This window comes from Chiloscyllium plagiosum, unplaced genomic scaffold (genome assembly GCF_037043375.1).
Source record: "Chiloscyllium plagiosum isolate Xiang-an unplaced genomic scaffold, Cpla_swu_hap1 HiC_scaffold_3, whole genome shotgun sequence".
NCBI classification, from domain to species: domain Eukaryota; kingdom Metazoa; phylum Chordata; class Chondrichthyes; order Orectolobiformes; family Hemiscylliidae; genus Chiloscyllium; species Chiloscyllium plagiosum.
Window position 1 is genome coordinate 156013758 of NW_028270141.1, and position 16246 is coordinate 156030003.

At 52.7% G+C, this 16246-nt stretch overlaps 1 protein-coding gene across 1 annotated transcript in view; it reads right to left on the bottom strand.

Annotated features, from left to right (window-relative positions):
- abcc10 (ATP binding cassette subfamily C member 10) overlaps nt 1-16246 on the bottom strand; it is a 282813-nt gene that overhangs the window by 152866 nt on the left and 113701 nt on the right. The window contains exons 12-13 of the mRNA XM_087984478.1: nt 11077-11277; nt 6340-6463 (exon numbers count right to left, since the gene is read on the bottom strand). Coding sequence (XP_087840604.1) covers nt 6340-6463; nt 11077-11277 — 325 coding nt within the window. The remainder of the gene's footprint in view (nt 1-6339; nt 6464-11076; nt 11278-16246) is intronic.

Consider the following 16246-nt stretch of genomic DNA (forward strand, 5'->3'; position numbering starts at 1 on the left):
GCATTCACCCCCCCCAAGCAGAGGGCACGTTCCGCGCTCTGCAGTCACCCCCCTGCTCTGAGGGCATGTTCCGCGCTCCGCATTCACCCCCCGCGCCGAGGGCACGTACCGCGCTCCGCATTCACCCCCCCACGCAGAGGGCACGTTCCGCGCTCCGCATTCACCCCCCTCACCGAGGGCACGTTCCGCGCTCCGCATTCACCCCCCTCACCGAGGGCACGTTCCGCGCTCCGCATTCACCCCCCTCACCGAGGGCACGTTCCGCGCTCCGCATTCACCCCCCCACGCCGAGGGCACGCTCCGCACTCCGCGCTCCGCATTCAGCCCTACCCCCCCCCACCCCCCCCCGCGCCGAGGGCATATTCCATGCTCTGTATTCATCCCCGCGGTGAGGGGACGTTCCGCGCTCCGTATTCATCCACGGGGTGAGGCCACGTTCCGCGCTCCGTATTCATCCCCGCAGTGAGGCGACATTCCGTGCTCCGTATTCATCCCTGCGCTGAGGGGACGTTCTGCGCTCCGTATTCACCCCCCCCCCACGCAGAGGGCACGTAACGCGCTCCGTATTCATCCCCGCAGTGAGGCCACGTTCCGCGCTCCGCATTCACCCCCCCACGCAGAGGGCACGTTCCGCGCTCCGTACTCATCCCCGCGGTGAGGGCACGTTCCGCGCTCCGCATTCACCCCCCCACGCAGAGGGCACGTTCCCCGCTCCGCATTCACACCCCCCCCTGCGCTGAGGGCACGTTCCGCGCTCCGCATTCATTCCCCCTGCACTGAGGGCACATTCCGCGCTCTGCAGTCACCCCCCGTGCCGAGGGAATGCTCCGCGCTCTGCATTCACCCCCCGCGCCGAGGGCACTTTAAGCACTCCGCATTCACCCCCCTGCGCTGAGGGCACGTTCTACGCTCCGCATTCATCCCCGCGGTGAGGGCACGTTCCGCGCTCCGCATTCACCCACCACGCAGAGGGCACGTTCCGCGCTCTGCATTCACCCCCTGCGCTGAGGGCACGTTTTGCGCTCCGCATTCACCCCCCCACGCAGAGGGCATGTTCCGCGCTCCGCATTCACCCCCCGCGCTGAGGGCACCCCCCGCGCTGAGGACACGTTCTACGCTCCGCATTCACCCACCACGCAGAGGGCACGTTCCGCGCTCTGCATTCACCCCCCCACGCTGAGGTCACGTTCCGCACTCCGCATTCACCCCCCCACGCTGAGGGCACGTTCCGCACTCTGCATTCACCCCCCCACGCTGAGGGCACGTTCCGCGCTCTGCATTCACCCCCCCACGCTGAGGGCACGTTCCGCGCTCCGCATTCACCCCCCACGCTGAGGGCACGTTCCGCGCTCTGCATTCACCCCCCCACGCTGAGGGCACGTTCCGCGCTCTGCATTCACCCCCCCCTCGCTGAGGGCACGTTCCGCACTCTGCATTCACCCCCCCACGCTGAGGTCACGTTCCGCACTCTGCATTCACCCCCCCACGCTGAGGTCACGTTCCGCACTCTGCATTCACCCCCCCACGCTGAGGTCACGTTCCGCACTCTGCATTCACCCCCCCACGCTGAGGGCACGTTCCGCACTCTGCATTCACCCCCCCACGCTGAGGTCACGTTCCGCACTCTGCATTCACCCCCCCACGCTGAGGGCACGTTCCGCGCTCCGCATTCACCCCCCCACGCTGAGGGCACGTTCCGCGCTCCGCGTTCACCCCCCGCGCTGAGGGCACGTTCCGCACTCTGCATTCACCCCCCCACGCTGAGGGCACGTTCCGCACTCTGCATTCACCCCCCCACGCTGAGGGCACGTTCCGCACTCTGCATTCACCCCCCCACGCTGAGGGCACGTTCCGCGCTCCGCATTCACCCCCCCACGCTGAGGGCACGTTCCGCGCTCCGCATTCACCCCGCCTCGCCGAGGGCATGTTCCGCGCTCCGTAATCATCCACGGGGTGAGGAAACGTTCCGCGCTCCGTATTCATCCCCGCGATGAGGCCACGTTCTGCGCTCCATATGCATCCCCGCGGTGAGGCCACGTTCCGCGTTCCGTATTCATCCCCGCGGAGAGGGGACGTTCCGCGCTCCGCATTCATCCCCACCACTCCGAGGGCACGTTCCGCGCTCCGCATTCACCCCCCGCGCTGAGGGCACTTTCCGCATTCACCCCCTGCGCTGAGGGCACGTTCCGCCCTCCGCATTAAACCCCCCACGCCGAGGGCACGTTCCGCGCTCTGCATTCACCCCCCGCACCGAGGGCACGTTCCGCATTCACCCCCCCACGCTGAGGTCACGTTCCGCACTTCGCATTCAACCTCCACGCCGAGGGCACGTTCCGCGCTCCGAATTCACCCCCCCCCGTGCCGAGGGAATGCTCCGCGCTCTGCATTCACCCCCCGCGCCGAGGGCACTTTAAGCACTCCGCATTCACCCCCCCTGCGCTGAGGGCACGTTCTACGCTCCGCTTTCATCCCCGCGGTGAGGGCACGTTTTGCGCTCCGCATTCACCCACCACGCCGAGGGCACGTTCCGCGCTCTGCATTCACCCCCTGCGCTGAGGGCACGTTCCGCGCTCCGCATTCACCCCCCACGCTGAGGGCACCCCCCGCGCTGAGGACACGTTCTACGCTCCGCATTCACCCACCACGCAGAGGGCACGTTCCGCGCTCTGCATTCACCCCCCGCGCTGAGGGCACGTTCCGCGCTCCGCATTCAACCCCCACGCCGAGGGCGCGCTCCGCATTCACCCACCTAGCCGAGGGCACTTTCAGGGCTCTGTATTCATACCAACCCCCGCGCCAAGTGCAATTTCAGCGCTCCGCATTGACCCCAAACCCCCCGCCCGCCTCCCCCCCAGCCGAGGACATGTTCCGCGCTCCATATTCATCCACGAGGCGAGGAGACGTTCCGTGCTCCGTATTCATCCACGAGGTGATGCCACGTTCCGCGCTCCGTATTCATCCCCGCAGTGAGGCGACATTCCGTGCTCCGTATTCATCCCTGCGCTGAGGGGACGTTCCGCGCTCCGTATTCATCCCCGCGGTGAGGCCACGTTCCGCGTTCTGTATTCACCCGCGGTGAGGCCACGTTCCGTACTCCGCATTCATCCCTGTGGAGAGGGGACGTTCCGCGCTCCGCATTCACCCCCCGCACCGAGGGCACGTTCCGCGCTCCGCATTCAACCCCCCCACGCTGAGGTCACGTTCCGCACTCCGCATTCAACCCCCCCACGCTGAGGTCACGTTCCGCGCTCCGCGTTCACCCCCCCACGCTGAGGTCACGTTCCGCACTCTGCATTCACCCCCCCACGCTGAGGTCACGTTCCGCGCTCCGCGTTCACCCCCCCGCGCAGAGGGCACGTTCCGCACTCTGCATTCACCCCCCCACGCTGAGGTCACGTTCCGCGCTCCGCGTTCACCCCCCCGCGCAGAGGGCACGTTCCGCACTCTGCATTCACCCCCCCACGCTGAGGGCACGTTCCGCACTCTGCATTCACCCCCCCACGCTGAGGGCACGTTCCGCACTCTGCATTCACCCCCCGCGCTGAGGGCACGTTCCGCGCTCTGCATTCACCCCCCGCGCTGAGGGCACGTTCCGCACTCTGCATTCACCCCCCCCACGCTGAGGGCACGTTCCGCACTCTGCATTCACCCCCCCGCGCAGAGGGCACGTTCCGCACTCTGCATTCACCCCCCCCACGCTGAGGGCACGTTCCGCACTCTGCATTCACCCCCCCGCGCAGAGGGCACGTTCCGCACTCTGCATTCACCCCCCCACGCTGAGGGCACGTTCCGCACTCTGCATTCACCCCCCCCACGCTGAGGGCACGTTCCGCACTCTGCATTCACCCCCCGCGCTGAGGGCACGTTCCGCACTCTGCATTCACCCCCCGCGCTGAGGGCACTTTCCGCACTCTGCATTCACCCCCCCACGCTGAGGGCACGTTCCGCACTCTGCATTCACCCCCCCACGCTGAGGGCACGTTCCGCGCTCCGCGTTCACCCCCCCACGCTGAGGGCACGTTCCGCGCTCTGCATTCACCCCCCGCGCTGAGGGCACGTTCCGCACTCTGCATTCACCCCCCCGCGCAGAGGGCACGTTCCGCACTCTGCATTCACCCCCCCACGCTGAGGGCACGTTCCGCGCTCTGCATTCACCCCCCGCGCTGAGGGCACGTTCCGCACTCTGCATTCACCCCCCCACGCTGAGGGCACGTTCCGCGCTCCGCATTCAACCCCCCCACGCTGAGGTCACGTTCCGCGCTCCGCGTTCACCCCCCCGCGCAGAGGGCACGTTCCGCGCTCCGCATTCACCCCCCCTCGCTGAGGTCACGTTCCGCGCTCCGCATTCACCCCCCCACGCTGAGGGCACGTTCCGCGCTCCGCGTTCACCCCCCCACGCTGAGGTCACGTTCCGCACTCCGCATTCACCCCCCCACGCTGAGGGCACGTTCCGCACTCTGCATTCACCCCCCCACGCTGAGGTCACGTTCCGCACTCTGCATTCACCCCCCCACGCTGAGGTCACGTTCCGCGCTCCGCGTTCACCCCCCCGCGCTGAGGGCACGTTCCGCACTCTGCATTCACCCCCCGCGCTGAGGGCACGTTCCGCACTCTGCATTCACCCCCCGCGCTGAGGGCACGTTCCGCACTCTGCATTCACCCCCCCACGCTGAGGGCACGTTCCGCACTCTGCATTCACCCCCCCACGCTGAGGTCACGTTCCGCACTCTGCATTCACCCCCCCACGCTGAGGTCACGTTCCGCGCTCCGCGTTCACCCCCCCGCGCTGAGGGCACGTTCCGCACTCTGCATTCACCCCCCGCGCTGAGGGCACGTTCCGCACTCTGCATTCACCCCCCCGCGCTGAGGGCACGTTCCGCACTCTGCATTCACCCCCCCACGCTGAGGTCACGTTCCGCGCTCCGCGTTCACCCCCCCGCGCTGAGGGCACGTTCCGCACTCTGCATTCACCCCCCGCACCGAGGGCACGTTCCGCACTCTGCATTCACCCCCCGCACCGAGGGCACGTTCCGTACTCCGCATTCACCCCCCGCACCGAGGGCACGTTCCGTACTCCGCATTCACCCCCCCGCGCTGATGGCACGTTCCGTACTCCGCATTCACCCCCCCGCGCTGATGGCACGTTCCGTACTCCGCATTCACCCCCCCGCGCCGAGGGCATGTTCCGCGCTCCGTATTCATCCCCGCGATGAGGCCACGTTCCGCGCTCCATATGCATCCCCGCGGTGAGGCCACGTTCCGCGTTCCGTATTCATCCACGCGGTGAGGCCACTTTCCGCGCTCCGTATTCATCCCCGCGGAGAGGGGACGTTCCGCATTCCGCATTCACCCCCCCACGCTGAGGTCACGTTCCGCGCTCCGCATTCACCCCCCCTCGCTGAGGTCACGTTCCGCGCTCCGCATTCACCCCCCCTCGCTGAGGGCATGTTCCGCGCTCCGTATTCATCCACAGGGTGAGGAGACGTTCCGCGTTCCGTATTCATCCCCGCGATGAGGCCACGTTCCGCGCTCCATGTTCATCCCCGCGGTGAGGCCACGTTCCGCGTTCCGTATTCATCCACGCGGTGAGGCCACTTTCCGCGCTCCGCATTCATCCCCGCGGTGAGGCCACTTTCCGCGCTCCGCATTCATCCCCGCAGAGAGGGGCGTTCCGCGCTCCGTATTCATCCCCGCGGAGAGGGGACGTTCCGCACTCCGTATTCATCCCCGCGGTGAGGCCACGTTCCGCGCTCCGCATTCACCCCCGCGGTGAGGCCACGTTCCGCGCTCCGCATTCATCCCCGCAGAGAGGGACGTTCTGCGCTCCGTATTCATCCCCGCGGAGAGGGGACGTTCCGCGCTCCGTATTCATTCCCGCGGTGAGGGGACGTTCCGCGCTCCGTATTCATCCCCGCGGTGAGTCCACGTTCCACGCTCTGTATTCATCCCCACGGTGAGGGTACGTTCCGCGTTCCGTATTCATCCCCGCGGTGAGGCTACGTTTTGCGCTCCGTATTCATCCCCGTGGTGAGGGGACGTTCCACGCTCTATATTCATCCCCACAGTGAGGGGTCACGTGATTGTGGTTAGTCACCCACCCATTGAGACTACATTCAGTACTTTATGTAAAGTCACACACTGAATGTACATTTGCCACACAGTGAAGGTATTTTTGCCTCTGTGTGTGACCTCTCAGTCTGAGCCAACATTTTGCATGATGTAGTAATTCACACACACACACAGGATAATTACCTGCCTCTCTAAGCTATGAAGCATAGATTCTGCACCTAGCCAGACATTCAATAATTACACACACCACATTTTCGCATAGGTACGTACCGAATGAAGCGCACTAATTGCCGTGCATAGAGAGCTGCAGAAGGTCTGTTTTGTCCAGTTGCATTCTGATGCCCCATATGAGTGATCCAGTGAGAGAGCCACCAGTCAGACAAATTCCGAGAAGCTGTGGAAGCAGGAAGCTGAGATGTTACATCCACATTTCATTCAAACTAATCAAACGTCTGGGTTCCATCCGACACCAGAAAGCTCTTCACTTGCTGGGTGTGCTGCAGAGCAGCACCATTCGTGGGAGGAGCAGAAAGCATTCTCCAAACATTGCCTGTTTTATACACATTTGGCAACATCCCGATTTCGATGTGGCCTATTTTTGGAATGCTTTTAGAAATTCCAAATTCCATTCATCATACTAGTTACCTCCTGAAAAACGTCACATTTGTAAAGAAAAAGGATTTCTTTTCCAGAGATCTGTTTAATCATGTTCAGATTTCCAACATGAAGTGATAATATCAGTGAACTCCAAGTTCACACTCTGGGCACACAGGTTCCAAACAGAGCTCCTTGGCTATATAAGGGATAAAAGAATGACGAGAATAAGATTTGGGCCAATCAAGGACAGTAGTGGGAAAAGTTGTGTATGGAGTCAGAGGAGATATGAGAAGTGCAAAATGAATATTTGTCATCAGTATTCACACTGGAAAAAGACAATGTTGTCGAGAATACTGAGGAACAGGCTACTAGACTGGATGAGATTGAGATTCACAGGAAGATGGGGTTAGAAATTCTGGAAAGTGTGAAAATAGATAAATCCTCTGGGTTGGATGGGATTTATCCACAGATTCTCTGGGAAGCTAGCGAGGGAGATTGCACAGCCTGTGGCTTTGATCTTTATGTCATCATTATCTCCAGGAATAGTGCCAGAAGTCTGGAAGTTAGCAAATGTTGTTCCCTTGTTCAAGCTGGGGAGTAGAGACCTCCCTGGTAATTACAGACCAGAGAGCTTTACTTCGGTTGTGGGTGGAGTGTTGGAAAAGGTTATAAGAGATAGGACTTATCTTCTCAAGAGGATTAAGTTGATAAGTTGATGAGGGATAGTCAACACAGTTTTGTGAAGGGTAGGTCATGCCTCACAAACCTTTATTGAGTTCTTTGAGAAGTGACCAAACAGGTAAATGAGGGTAAAGCAGTTGATGTTGTGTATATGGATTTTAGAAAGGCATTTGATAAGGTTCACCACGGTAGGCTATTGTACAAAATACAGAGGCGTGGGATTGAGGGTTAGCAGTTTGGATCAGAAATTGGCTAGCTGAAAGAAGATAGAGGGTGGTGGTTGATGGGAAATGTTCATCCTGCAGTTCAGTTACTAGTGGAGTACCGCAAGGATCTGTTTTGAGGTCATTGCTGTTTGTCATTTTTATAAACGACCTAGAGGAGGGCGTAGAAGGATGGGTTAGTAAATTTGTGGATGACACTCAGATCGGTGGAATTGTGGACAGTGCCAATGGATGTTGCAGGTTACAGAAGAACATACATAAGCTGCAGAGCTGGGCTGAGAGGTGTCAAATGAAGTCTAATGTGGAAAAATGTGAGGTGATTCACTTTGGAAGGTCGAACAGGAATACAGAGTAGAAGGCAAATGGTAAGATTCTTGGTCGTGTAGATGAGCAGAGAGTTCTCGGTGTCCATGTACATAGATCCCTCAAAGTTGCCACCAGGTTGACAGGGTTGTTAAGAAGGCATATGGTGTGTTAGTTTTTATTGGTAGAGGGATTGAGTTTTGGAACCATGAGATCATGCTGCAGCTGTAGAAAACTGTGATGTGGCCGCACTTGGAGTATTGGATACAGTTGTGGTCACTGCATTTGAGTAAGAATGTAGAAGCTTTGGAAAGGGTTCAGAGGAGAATTACCAGGATGTTGCCTGGTATGGAGAGAAGGTCTTATGAGGAAAGGTTGAGGGCACTTGAGGCTGTTTTCGTTTGAAAGAAGAAGGTTGAGAGGTGACTTAATTCAGACATATGAGATAATCAGAGGGTTAGATAGGGTGGACAGTGAGAGCCTTATTCCTTGGATGGCAATGGCTAGCACAAGGGGGCATCGCTTTAAATTAAGGGGTGATAGATAGGTAGATACGAACTGCCCGGCTCTCAGGACAACTCCATACAACCCTGTCACAGTGGACGCTGCAACACGTGTCAGATTGTGGACATAGATACCACTATTACCCGTGGGAACACCTCCCACCGTGTACATGGCAGGTACTCATGTGACTCAGCCAACATTGTCTATCTTATACGTTGCAGGCAGGGATGCCCGGAGGCATGGTACATTGGGGAAACCGAGCAAAGGCTACGACAACGGATGAATGGGCACCGCACAACAATCAACAGACAGGAGGGTTCCCTCCCAGTTGGGGAACACTTCAGTGATCCAGGACATTCAGCCTCGGACCTTCGGGTGACCATCCTCCAAGGTGGACTTCGGGACAGGCAGCAGAGGAAAGTGACCGAGCAGAGGCTGATAGCTAAGTTCGGTACCCATAGGGAGGGCCTCAACCGGGACCTTCGGTTCATGTCAGACGCGCACAGACACCCACACACACCCTTTTAGACACACAGACTCCCACACATGCACCCCCTCACAGACTTAAGACACTCTGCACTCACTGTACACACACACACACACTTTCTCACACTCACAACCCCCACCCCAGACAGACACACACACAGACAGACAAAGACCCACATGCACACATATATATTGTGTGTGGTGAATTATTTTGGTACTTTCAGAGTTACATTGCACTTTGCTCAAAAACCACAGAGATTCATGTCGAACTCTGAGCTCAAAAACTGCATGAATTTATGTAAAACTCCGTTATTTCACTTTTTAGATTGGAATCAATCTAAACATCAGGTCATAGACAGAGAACACAGGGGGCTAACACCTTCAACATATTGTCTAGCTATCACCATTGTTAACAGCTAACCCGAGAATGCAACTTTAAAAAAAAGGGTTTTGTGATTTACACATGAAAGAAGTGAACTATCACTGTATTCTAACAGATGAAAGGCTTAACAGACAATCAATTCTTCAATGTATAATTTCAGTTACATCACACTGCAAATTTTTGCTATAAATTCTTTGTTACAATCGAGCCCTCCACTCTCACCTGATGAAGGAGCGTCGCTCCGAAAGCTAGTGTGCTTCCAATTAAACCTGTTGGACTATAACCTGGTGTTGTGTGATTTTTAACTTTGTACACCCCAGTCCAACACCAGCATCTCCGAATCATGACGCTAAGATGAGACAGCTTGCAAATTGAACAGTTTTTTGTTCAATTCCCCCAGGAGATGTGGGCTATGCCAGCATTTCCTGTCTATTCTCAGATACTCTCGAGAAGGTGGTGGTGAACTGTCTTCTCAAACTGCTTCAGCCCATGTGTTACATGTACACCAACAATGCCGATGTATCTGCTGCTATTACCCTTCGAGGTAGTAATGCTCATGGCTTTAGAAAGGGCTGTCCAAGAGGTCTCGGAGATTCCGGCACTCCATTTTGAAAATGGTACACTCTGCTGCGACCGAATGTCAATGGTAGAGAACAGGGAAGTTGGTTGCAATCATGTCGGCAGTTTTGTCCTGGATGGTGTCAAGCTTCTTGAGGGTTGTTGGAACTAACCATCCAGGCAAGTGGGGAGTCATACTCCTGACTTACGCCTTGTAGATGACGCAGAGGTTTTGGGGAGTCAGGATGTGAGTCACTCATTGCACAATTGCTAGCCTACAGCCTGCTCTTGCAGGCACTGTATTTCCATGGCTAGTCCAGTTAGGTTTGTGCTCAATGGAAATCACTAACATGTTGATAGTTGGGGTTTCAGCATTAGTAAATCCATGAAATCAGATGGATGATGTCTAGGTTCACTCTTGTTGGAGATGGTGATTGCGTGGCATTTCTGTTACACATGTCATTGATATTACTCCCTGTATTTAGTCTCATACAAGTTTACAGCATGGAAGACATCATTTGGTCCATGGTGTCCACATCGATCAGCAAAGGTCTGACAACACGAGTATATTCTCGAGCTCTTACTGCGTCAATGCTATCAGAGGTTCTGACTGAGACACCCTTTTATGGAGTGAATTCCAGTCTCCCATTACTCCCTGGATGAAAAACATTCTCATCAACTCCCCTCCAGTCTTCAACCTTCCAGCAAGTCTGTGACACATGGTTATTAACCTCTGTCCGAATGGAGAAATTGCTTCCTATCCCCCACCCTATTTATGCCCCTGGTAACATAACAGACATCGATCAGGTCCCCTCTCTACCTTCACTGCTCCAAAGCAAACAACCCAGTTTCCAGCTCAAACAGCATCCTGGGAAATCCTTTCTGCACCATCATGAGTGCAAGAACACCCTTTTTCCAATGTGGTGCTCAGAACTGCAAGCAATCATTGAGTTGTGATTTTAAGCAGCAGTTTATACAGCTAATCATTTATCAGCCCAAGCTTGGATATTGGTCAGTCCCCTCTGGCCCACAATGACCAGGTTCAGGTCTCACCTGCTTGAGAGGTATGTCATAAATTCACTGAACAGGTTGATTAGAAAATACAAGACCACATTGTGAGTGGTCAATACAACACACTAAACTAGAACAACCAATCAGGTGATGTTTAAAATGAAGAGAGAAAATGCTAGCAATATGTGGAAATGAACATGACCTCTTCTACTACACTTTCCATATTACACATGCTCAAGGTGACCGTACTAAATCCTTTACCTTGCATCAGTAATAGAGAGACAAGTACAGAAAGTGCCAGCCATTTGCCAACCGACATCCAGTACGAACGGTACACTTTCAGTGATACTGCGCCAACTTTCTTCACTTCCTCTGGCCCAATATGAACCTCCATTTGTTCTTCTCCAACTGGTGTCAGTTTCTCGGGTTCCTGGTCCTCTTCCTTTGGACTCTTGATGTCAGCTGAGTTGAAAGAGGACAGATAGGCTGAGTGACATTGCAGGCATCGTACCTCAAATATAAACAAAGATCAAAGCTGGATCATCAATGGGATAGATTCATACCTTGTGTGATCCAACAGGAATGCCACAGACCTAACAAAACCAGGGAACGGGTGATGGGTATATTTTTCAACAGAAATATATCAAACATTGGTGGACACAATAACAAAAAGTCACACAAACAGTACATAGACCAACCTTGGTTCTTTGAACCATGTTTATGCTTTTGTGTCAAGTCTTGGCTAGGAGGCTGTCACAACCATCAAGTTTTAAGATACAAACATTTTCTTGGGTTCAGTTTTTCTAGTTACTCCTAAAAGGGAACCTCACACCTCCAATGATCGAGGTACATCTCTTGTTAAGCAGTGATTCAGGGAGCAGAAGAGATCTTACGCACAGACCAACAACAAAGATATCACATTTGTCACAACAGGAAGCTCACTTGGCGCAATATTGACTGGATACATTCTCTGAAGTGAGGCAGTCTCAGACCAGCACCACTGTCTGTACAACATCTTGGCCTAGCAGGGGATTTTGATTAAGTAATGGATATGGACTTAAAGGTGTGGAACAAAAGAAATTAACATGTATTTTATATTTTCTAAACTTGGCCCCCAGATTTAGGTAATCAACAAGAATACATAGTCAGGATAAGAACATAATTGTGGATAAAGTAATGGAAACGTGTTAGTAACCAATCTTGGACCATCTGCAAAATTTCTGAATGATAAGAAGAGGGATTTTGCAAATGATGAAATCAGAGTTATGTGTGCACATATGGAAATAATAGTTAAGAATACAGTAGCAGAAAACATGAAGGAATAGCGTGTGTTCGGAACCATGCAGTAATCGAGAAAGAGGAGCTTAAGATTTTGCCAGATCAGTCAAATCGTAAATTACTGGTTGCATTCGAATAGACGATCCATGCTCGGAATTTGCTGCAGATGGTCAGTGGATATAAAGCAGCCGGGGTTAGTTTTTGGTAAAATTCTTAAGTTATAAAGCTCCAATTAAGGGAGGAAGAAAATTAACTCTACATTTTTGAATATTTTCATTTCCACAGCTGAAATACTGTGAACAGTTTGGGCCCCTTATCTAAGAAAAGACACACTGGAATTTGGAGGAAGTCGGGAGAAGGTTCATGAGGCCATTGCCAGGTACATTCAAATAAGGAGCAAGAGTAGGCCACTTGGCCCATCAAGCCTGCTCCACCATTCAACAAGATCAGGGCTGGTCTGACTTTAACCTCAACTTTACATTCCGATATTTCATGGGCCTATGGTATTGTCTCTAAACAATTAATCCAGAAACTCAGCGAATATTTTAGGGTCCATGCTTAGAATCCAACCATAGGAGATGGTGGAACTTGAATTCAATTAAAGAAAAATGTGGAATTAAGAATATTCTGGTGGCCATGAAACTGTTGCCAAGTGTTGAAAAGCCTCACCTGTACATTTAAGGTCCTGTTGGGAAGGGAATCTGCCGTTCTCACCGGGTCTGGCCTATGTGCAACTCCAGGCCCACAGCAATGTGGTTGATTCTCAATTGCCCTCTGAAATGATGGAGCAAGCACTCAGTTCAAGGACAGCTAGGGATAGTGGATAAAGAGTGGCCATTTGGTGATGCCCAAACCCCACATGCAATTTATTTTAAAAATTCTTGCAAAACTCCAATATTCTTTCGTCCCCTGACCAATCAATCTACCTCCCTCTGCCTTACAAATCTTTAACAATTCTACTTTTTGAGGAAGGGGATTCCAAAGACACACAATCCTTTGACAGAAAAAATGCTTCCTCATCTCTGTTTTAAACGGCGAGCCTTATTTTTAAATTATGATCCTTCCTCTTAGATGCTCCCACAACGGGAAACATTTATTTCATATCCACCTGATCAGGATCTCATATGTTTCTATTTAGCCCCTTCTGACTGTTTAAACTCCAAAGGATACAGGCTGAGCCTATCTAATCTTTCCTTATTGGACAATCCAGCCATTCCAGTTATCAATCGAGTAAACATTCTCTGAACTGCTTCCAACACATTAACATCCTTTCCTAAGTACAGTGACCAGTGCTATACACAGTACTCCACATGCAGTCTCACCATTCCCCTGTAGAACTTAAGCATAACCTTCCTACTCCTGCATTCAATACTACTCATAATAAAGCATAACATGCTACTTGTTTTCTTGATTACTTGCTGTGCCTTGGAGATGGTGAGGACTGCAGATTCTGAAAAGTCAGATTCCATAAGATGTCGAGCCGGAAAAAGCACAGCAGGTCAAGCAGCATGAGAGGAGCAGGAGAGTCAATGTTTCAGATAGGACCCTTCATCCGGACTTGCTGTACCTGCATATTGACCTGCTGTGATTCATGTACGGGGCACCCAGACATGTCAACATCTCCTTTCACCATTTAGAGAAGATGCTTCTTTTTATTCTTTCTGCCAAAATGGATAATTTTACACTTTTCCAGTCCATTTGCAAGATTGTTTCCTCCTCACTTAACCTATCAAATAACCATTGTAGACTCCCTATGTCCTCTTCTCTACGCATTGACAGGAGCTGGCTGATGAGGCAAAGTTGAACTGACTGGGGTTTAGAACAATGAGAGGCAACCTTATTGAAACATAGAAGGTTCTGAGGGGGTTGAGAGGGTTGATGTGGAAAGATTGTTTTGCCTTGTGGGAGAGTCTAGGACCCAGGAACATGATCTCAGAATAAGCTGAATCCCAGTCAGTACTGAGTTTAGAGTCATAGAGATGTACAGCATGGAAACAGACCCTTCAGTCCAACCCATCCATGCCGACCAGATATCCCAATCCAATCTACTCCCCCCTGCCAGCACCCGGCCCATATCCGTCCAAACCCTTCCTGTTCATATACCGATCCAAATGCCTCTTAAATATTGCAAATGTACCAGCCTCCACCACATCCTCTGGCAGCTCATTCCATACACATACCACCCTCTGCGTGAAAAAGTTGCCCCGTAGATCTCTTTTATATCTTTCCCCTCTCACCCAAAACCCATGCCCTCTAGTTCTGGACTCCCCGATCACAGGGAAAAGACTTATTTATCCTATCATGTCCCTCATAATTTTGTAAACCTCTATAAGGTCACCCCTCAGCCTGCGACGCTCCAGGGAAAACAGCCCCAGACTGTTCAGCCTCTCCCTGTAGCTCAGATCCTCCAACCCTGGCAACATCCTTTCTGAAGTTGAAACTTTATTGCTGGAACAGCACAGCAGGTCAGGCAGCATCCAGGGAACAGGAGATTCGACGTTTCGGGCACAGGCCCTTCTTCAGAATCCTTTCTGAACCCTTCCAAGTTTCACAACATCTTTCCGATAGGAAGGAGACCAGAATTGCACGCAATACTCCAACAGTGGCCTAACCAATGTCCTGTACAGCTGCAACATGACCTCCCAACTCCTGTACTCAATATTCTGACCAATAAAGGAAAGCATACCAAATGCCTTCTTCAGTATCCTATCTACTTGCGACTCCACTTTCAAGGAGCAATGAACCTGCACTCCAAGGTCTCTTTGTTCAGCAACACTCCCTAGGACCTTACCATTAAGTGTATACGTCCTGCTAAGATTTGTTTTCCCAAAATGCAGCACCTCGCATTTATCTGAATTAAACTCCATCAGCCACTTCTCAGCCCATTGGCCCATCTGGTCAAGATCCTGTTGTAATCTGAGGTAACCCTCTTCGCTGTCCACGACACCTCCAATTTTGGTGAGAAAAGGAGTGATTTCTTCACTGAGCAGGGAGTGAATCTGTGGAATTCTTTAACACAGAGCTGTTGCAGCTGGATCATTAATTATATTCAAGGCTGAGACAGATGGATTTTAATCAGTATGGGAATCAAGGGTCAGAGAAAAGGCAGCAAGGTGGAGTTGAGGATTAGCAGATCAGCCATTGAATGGGGGAGCAGATCAATGAAGCAGGTGGCTAAAATGTGGAACTGGGAAAAGCGCAGCAGGTCAAGCAGCAGCAGAGGAGCAGGAGAGTCAATGTTTCGGACAAGACCCTTCATCGACTCTCCTGCTCCTGTGATGCTGCTTGACCCGCTGTGCTTTTCCCAGCTCCACACTTGAACAACACTGACTTTCGAGCTTCTGCAGTCCTCACTATCTCCAAGTCAATAAACCAAATGGCCTCCCTCCAGATTGACTACCCTCAGAGAAAAAACAATCCGCATATACAGAATAATCTCGATTATCCGAACGAGACGGCCAGGGAGGATTTTGTTCAGAGAACTGACTGTTCAGATTACAGATAAAGTTTTTATGGGTCCTTGAGGTCTTGTTTGGATAATCCAAAATTCGGATAACCAAGGTTGTTCTGTATATCTGAGATGGGCAACGCCTAACTCTGAGTGGTTGCCCTCTGCTCCAAGATTCTCGCACAACGTGAAACCACATTGAACAGGGTCCACAAGGTAGGCAGACAGCAGCACACAGAGAATCCCAATAGCCTCGCAGAAGGAAGCAAGAAACTAGTCCTTATATGAGTTAACTTCCTCCTAAATAGTAAAGTTATATGGGTTCTCAGTTTAAATAGTATAGTAAATGGTAGAGCAAAAATACATGAATTGACTTCATAATGAAGGACTTCATAATGAATCGCGATACAGTAAAGATGGCAGAGCTGGTGATGGGTTGTGATTGCAGAAAGTCTAAGCTTCTGGTATCACCATGTTCCAATGTGAACTAGCTCGAGCAGCTTTTGGCTCAGATTTGGAGCTGGTGGCTGCATTGTAACACATTAGAGAGGGGAACAGTTACCTGGACACAGTGTTCCAAGAGGTGGTCACAACCCACTGAGTAGGGGGTCTTCTGACTTGGTCAGTTGGCAGGGAAAGGAGGGTGTGAGTGCAAGTGAGACAGTCTTTAATCGAAGAGCTCTTGGACAATGCAGCTTGTTTGGA